This window comes from Ochlerotatus camptorhynchus, unplaced genomic scaffold, assembly GCF_037179485.1.
Source record: "Ochlerotatus camptorhynchus isolate MF236.1 unplaced genomic scaffold, CSIRO-AGI_Acam_v1.1 ptg000369l, whole genome shotgun sequence".
NCBI classification, from domain to species: Eukaryota; Metazoa; Arthropoda; class Insecta; order Diptera; family Culicidae; genus Ochlerotatus; species Ochlerotatus camptorhynchus.
In genome coordinates, this window is record NW_027040857.1 from 1,114,607 (window position 1) to 1,121,576 (window position 6,970).

At 37.9% G+C, this 6,970-nt stretch overlaps 1 protein-coding gene across 1 annotated transcript in view; it reads left to right on the top strand.

Moving 5' to 3' along the window:
• The window catches only part of LOC135709970 (tyrosine-protein phosphatase non-receptor type 23-like), a 50,764-nt gene extending 44,138 nt beyond the window's left edge, over positions 1-6,626 (top strand). The window contains exons 3-5 of the mRNA XM_065232423.1: positions 5,489-5,762; positions 5,820-6,296; positions 6,400-6,626. Of these exons, the coding sequence (XP_065088495.1) occupies positions 5,489-5,762; positions 5,820-6,296; positions 6,400-6,570 (922 nt within the window). The 3' untranslated portion in view covers positions 6,571-6,626. The remainder of the gene's footprint in view (positions 1-5,488; positions 5,763-5,819; positions 6,297-6,399) is intronic.
• The last annotated feature ends 344 nt before the right edge of the window (positions 6,627-6,970 follow it).

A 6,970-nucleotide genomic window follows, 5' to 3' on the forward strand; every position in this document is an offset into this window, starting at 1 on the left:
CCATCCACAAGTCCAATTGGTTCTCTGTCTGTTCGGTTCGAGAGTAGATAAACATACTTTTCAAATACAGTCAACTTGCGCTCGTTGGGGTAAGCTCATAGTGAAAGGCTTTCGTTAGTTGGACTGAGCTGTCAAAGCTGATAATTGGTTGAGGGATACACTGACTGTTTATTATCATCAAAATCTTTTAGCAACTATCCAAATTGTTCTTCCATGAGCCGCTCTAAAAGGAATCAGCACTGTCAGAAATGACGTTTAACTAAGGTGTGCCACAGCCCAGTTAACGAGAACCTCTTAAACGTAGTCCACTTAAAAATACCTCAACGAGCGGAATTCAACTGTCGTTGGTCAATCTTAAAATTTTGTAACCACATTGACGAAAACCAGGCATGTCAACATTAATCGCTGCAGAATAGCTGTTAACGTCTCTGAAATAGAAGAATATTTAAAGAGAAAATAAAATCGCTGAAACACCCACCAAACGAAAGCTTCGGGTTACCCCTTTCATTTTAAGCTAGTATGGAAATGCACTACCGGGTCTAGGACAATTTTTATTTATTTTTTCGAATTTTTCAGTGAACATCACGTCCAAACATTAACTCAAACAATGTACGGAAAAATGACCCCCGATAGAAAATTTTAAAACTAGCCTCAAACGAAAGAGGGGGCCGTATTAAGGTGCACCTACAAATCAACACCATGCTGGAGGTTGTTGGGTTCGATTCCTAGCCCGATTTGGGATTTTTTCGGGTTGGAAAATTTCTCGACTTCCCTGGGCATAGAGTATATGATTGAAATTGCCACACAATTATACTAATGCAAAAATGGTACAGGCATCGAAAGCTCTCAATTAATAACTGGGAAAGTGAACCAAAGCACTAAGTTTAGAACATGCAGTAAGCTTATATACGTTAAGCAACAAGCTTAAAATGCGAAAAATAAGAAGAAGAAACGAAAAAGGAGCACCTAAGATTACGTTTGGTGGGTCTTTTAGCTATACTGATATGTTTATAATAATGTCATCCTACCAGAGACACCGTGAATTAAGTGATCAATTTACCCTTTTGAATTCATCTGAAAGTGAAACAGATAGTTTTCTGCTGCATTTACCGGATTAGCGCTGGCGATCTGCCTCCCGGACGGTTATACGTGTGTGATTAGTAGTTTTCTCGCTTTCCGGTAACTTTTAGAATCGAGAAAGAAAACGTGATTCATCATGTTTGCAAGCATCAGAAGAGATGTCGCAATCTGCGTTGTTTGTTTTTTCTTCACTTGTGCTCCCGGTCCAGAAATGTGTGGCATCGCGAGTGATAGTTTTAAACTTCAGTTTATTTATGCGTGTATGATTTTATGAGCGGTCGCTGCAAGTTGCCGTAAATTCGATCATTCGGGTGAGACCTTTCCTTTTTGTTTGCTTACATTTTATTTTATTGGATTGGAATTAAAATTGAGGAGCTCGGCTAGCTTGACGGCTACCGCTTTTGCTCACTGAGTAGAAGATCGTGGGTTTATTCCCAAGCTCCACCAAAACAAAACAATTACTATGGTCACATTGCCTGCTTAAGCGAATCCTGACCCATCTCCTACCCAACTTTCCAACTCCGTAGCATCTATGGGGGCATCGGTGAGTCGCTGGCCTTCCGTTAAGTAGATGGTACATCAACAATATCATTCCTTTCTCCGTAACGGAGAAGATGGGCGTAGCCGGCAATGGTAATTGTCATGCGCTTCCTATTTTGAATTCTGATTGGAGAGCTATTAATTCCCAAATAGTTTTCCTTGAGCAATTAGAATAAGAATGTTAAAGTAGATACACGACAGTTGCCAGTATGCAACCTACGAATTACTCCGTTACAAACACAACGCAAATACATCCGAAAGTGAAACAAGCTTTATTTAGTTTTATCATCCATAACTTTCACGCCAAAGTCGTCAGGTTCAATCTCATCCGCAGACCAGTCACGAATGACCCAAGAGTGTTAAAGTAAATATACAATAAATTGAAAACAAATATTAACATTCACATCATTCTTAAATTTCCAATGAAAATATTTGAGTGATAATAAAATGAGCCATAATGAATTCCAAACAAACTTTTCGATCTCAATTCCGCATAGCGACTGTCTCACTGATTTTTCCTACACCCGCAAAGAAAAACGCTTTGCCCGATCCTAATTAAGCCATTCTATCAATTAAGCAATTGCAAATGAGACTGGGGAAAAGCCACCATTTCCCAGCAGAAAGGCAATCTGCATTTAGTCTAACTTCTGGCAGCCTCGCGTTTCGTTTACAAATCCGCGGATCAACGGAGCAAAGAAGAAAGCGCGCAAAATTGGATTCAAAGAAATCCGAATGGATTTGGGTATCGATTTCCCACAGTCAGTTATTCAACATTCTTTCCAAGACTGGGATCGGATAGCTATAGCCAAGGAAGAAATTTTCCGCATCTTTTGATTCATTAAGAGTCGTCGCGGAAAATGTGCTACTGGGGAGATACATAAATGATGGATGAAGAATTTCCGACCTGCTTAACATTCCGCAGTTGGAAAAGAGCTTCTTCGGTTACGAAACATAATCAGATGCAAGGCTGAAGAATTATCATTTTCCAGCTTCAACCGTCCCGGGAATCCAGATACAAAAATAAACCTGCCTTGGTACGTTAGACAGAGAACAATCCTCCCTCTTAAAAAATATGCTACCGACAATCAATGAGAAGAGATAATGTGCTATTCCTTTTTTTTCTACACGCTTTTCCCGTGGCTCTGTGGGAAAACGTGGATCCCCTGGTTGCCTTGGACTCGAAGGAAAGCTTCATTCACATTGCGACAAGACCTTTTCGCGCAGCTTCGCACAATACGAGCTATTGATTGGAAAATCAATACCATTTGCGTCGCTCCAGGAGTCTCTACTTACTTTTACGCGTGCTTTTCAGCACAGACAGCAGCAATCGCGGCACGGAGCAATGAAATTAGTGTTGACTGTTTAGGATTAATTTGATAACCAGGGAAGATGTAAATTGCAGGCTATTGACGTTTCTTTACCATTCAGATTTGATTTTCAATTTGGAAAGCTATAAATAATATTTATGATACGTAAGAGTACTGCTACATCGTTCGATAGAATTGTGCGTTCACATTGCTATATAGAAGGGGAAACGTCCGGGGTTGGTAGCTACTCCATACTTACACGCAAAACAAATGTATCTTACATCAAATGTAAGGTGGGATTTATCACATCCTCTGCATTTGTTTCATGCAACACATGTATTGGCAATTTTTGCAGCGTGCAAGCAAATTTTTCCAGAATGCATATTTTCGTATAAAACCTTCAAGAGAGGATTTTCTAGACCCAGTGCATTTGGGGTAACAAATTTTGTTCGAAAAAAAAGCTAACGTAAAATATATAAAATTATTTTAAAAACGGTCCGGCGACCACATTACAGGATCTGTTCATGTAACGAAACATTAAAAATTCCGCATACTTTTCATGCAAATCTGTAATAAAATCATACATTTCTCGGTTGGGTGTATTCCACCAACGAGCAAAGCATTCACCTGCACCTTCGTGGAATGCGTCGTTGGAATATATAATGTCGTACTAGGGAGGGGGGAAACTTTTCATATGTCATATGAAGCCAGATTGCAACGTGTAATCAATTATCATTTTCGCGTCTCTAAAAAAAAATCAAAGTGCTGTAACTTTCCAATATGTGCATAAACATTTCTGAAGTTTTGACTACTCGTGGATCATATAGTCAAAATTTATTGGAATTGTTTTGGACATGATTGGCAGAGGAAAAGAAGTTTCACCAGTTTTAGTAAAGGAAGTTTCACCAGTTTTAGTAAAACTTAAACAATCTTATTTGACTATCATTTTTCAAATTGTTATTTCGTAAATCACAATTTACCAAATGAGTTTTCTTTTTTTTTTTCATTTTTAGTCATAACATTAGTCTTTTAATACGTTTAAATTTTACTGAAACCCACGATACAAAAAAAAAGTCAAAAATCTCAGCCCAGGGCTAAAAGTCTCCATATAAAAAATATGGTCAACCGAATAGCATCATTTTAGAATGTTAAATGGAGACATTTGATTTTAAAAATAATTTTACAAACACTATACATTTTTTTTAGTATTTTAGGAACGAAGAAGTTGAAACTCATGGCCACAACATGAAGAACCAAAGCGGCTTAATTGAAAAACTAGCCAATTTTCTTGTAAAGTGAACTTAAAATCAATTTAATTCTTATTTAATTATTTAATTATGAACCGATGTAAAGAATCATGGTTTGACTACAATTGAAAAAAAAAAAATAGTTCAAGGGATTATAAAAGGTTAAACTTTATAAAAACTCAGACAATCAAGCTCATAACTCATAACTATACCTAATTTGATAATATTTGATCGACCAGCAGTCAAAATTAAAAAAAAAATTATTTCAGATTGCAGATTTTTCGGATTTATTTATTTCCTCAACCAACGTAGACTGGTACAAATACATTAACAACGCTTTTTCTAAAAACCTCTTTGAAAAAAGATATTGTTTTAAATCTGTCTGCTTTCCTTTTTCTCTTCCTATGAGTTTTAATTCCATATTGAGTAAAAATATTGTTTTAGTTTATGGCGAGACATTGTAAAGTTAATGGGTTCGCAGTATTGATTGGAAGAATCCATAATGCAATTTAATGGCGCATATTTTTAATACCTTGTGCGATGATTATTCATGGCAAATAAATTTTGATTTGGGAGTTGCCAAGTAGATTTATAAACATTTAATTGTGATAAAAGCTCTGTTGATTCAATGCGTTGCGAAACGATACCGTTTACAAATGAAACCATTGTATATTAGGGTGAGACTTTTTAACAAAATCATTATTTGTGATTATTTCAATTGAATTTTTAAAACTATTTAATTTTTTCTGCACATCATATGAAGGATTCAACTTAAAGAGAAAAATAATTTGTGCTTATTTCAATTAAATTTTTCATAATTTTGTTTTTTCAAAGAGCAGCTTATTCTGTAAAGAAGGAGTCAAATCCAAGAAAGATGTAACATTTTCAAAAGCTTTATCTGTCAAAAACAGCTAAAGATTCAAAGAAGGAGTCAACTCCATGAGCAACATAAATTATGACTTTTTGATGATATAATTTTTAAAAGCATTTAAATTTGGACCATTAAATCAGAAGATGGCAACTAACAATAAGCATAGTGAAACTATTGACTTTACAATGACATAAACCACAGTGAGGCAAAACTTCAATTCTAATCGTTAATTACAAACACACAAAAGTATAACAATGCATACTAGACACTGTTTAGGCTAGTAGTTTTGCTTATTTTATTTTTCAGCAGTAGGACGTAAAATGTAATTATCATTGTAACAAACCGGTCAACTCTTGATTAATGACAAATAAATAAATAGAAATCAGTTTCGTTATGGTCATCAGTAATTAATATTATTCCATAAACTAATTCACTATTTATAGACACAACGAAGATGGGTCCTACACGTACGGTTACGAAGGCGCCGATGGTTCTTTTAAAATTGAAACTAAATTGGCCACCGGTGAAGTAAAAGGCAAATATGGATACGTCGACGAAGCCGGCAAGGTAAAGGTTGTCGAATATGGAGCAAACAAATACGGATTCCAGCCATCCGGGGAAGGAATCACAGTCCCGCCACCAACTCTAGTCGATGAGACCACCAATAAAGATGCCCTACTGGATTACGAGGAAAATCTTCCTGCTCCACGACCACAGGTAAGTTTGACGCAAATGTTCGCTACTATTACGGGCAATTAATCACTTTGATTCCAGAAGCTTCGTCCATCGAAACCACGAGTGCAGGAAGCTCCACAGCATCGTCCACAGCCCCAGCCACAACCACAGTACTACGACTACGAAGAAGAGCAGCAGCATGCCCAGCCACAGCATCAGCCTCAACAAAACTTCCAGCATCAGGCTCAACAAAACTTCCAGCATCAGCCACAACAAAACTTCCAGCCTCAACCACAAGCAAGATTCCAGTCACACCCTCAGCAGCCACAATTCCAATATACGCAGAATTCTAACTTCGGCTCGGCTACTGGTCCCGTTCCTCCACGCCCCCAGATCGCAAATGCCGTCCCAATTGATGTAGTTTACTCGCCCAAGCAACGCCCCGCTCGTCCAGAACCCGATTACGACACCCGACCACAGACCTTCCCAAATGTTGCACCAGCAACAGAGCCTAAGATCCGCTATTCGGCACCGGCATTCGCTGCCGCTGCGCCAGCACCGCTTCCAAAGTCCAATGTAATTATCAGCTCCTTTAGATTTAGCTCATAGTAGCTTCCATGATCGCACAATTTAAATTATGCTTCACCAATCAAATGCTTTTTACCTGCTTATCTTACAGCCTGCACCTCAACCTGCCTACGCACCACAGCCACATCCTGCTCCAGCTGTCTACCAGCCACGACCAGCTCAAGGGCGTAGCACTAGCATTCTAGATCAGCTGGCCAAGGATTACGCCCTGCCACAGGGTGGATCTGCTGCACTGCATGATATCTCATTCGGTTACTACTGAGATTTTTTGTAACGACGAGTTGAGAGAGAAATTGTAGCTGTCTTTGCTTTCGCCAGCTTCAGATAGCTGAGCTTGCCAAAAGAAATGTGAACTACCATCAACAAAAATTGTGGAGATTGATTGCGGTGATTGTTTATCACGCAAGGCGAAGATTTCGGAATGTTGAATGATATTATAGAACTGATTATTGTAATTGAAAATAAAAAAATCGTCAAACACTGTAGTGAGTCGTCTATTCTTGATCCCGGATTGTCACCCCGTAGCTTTTACCCCCTTGATAATAATAGTTGAGCTTCCATGAGTCGATGGTTTATGAGCTTATATCGAGTAGGAGATTTATATTGTAAAATGTGAGATTACTACGTCAAAATTATTTGTTTAATAATTTTTACTACTACTA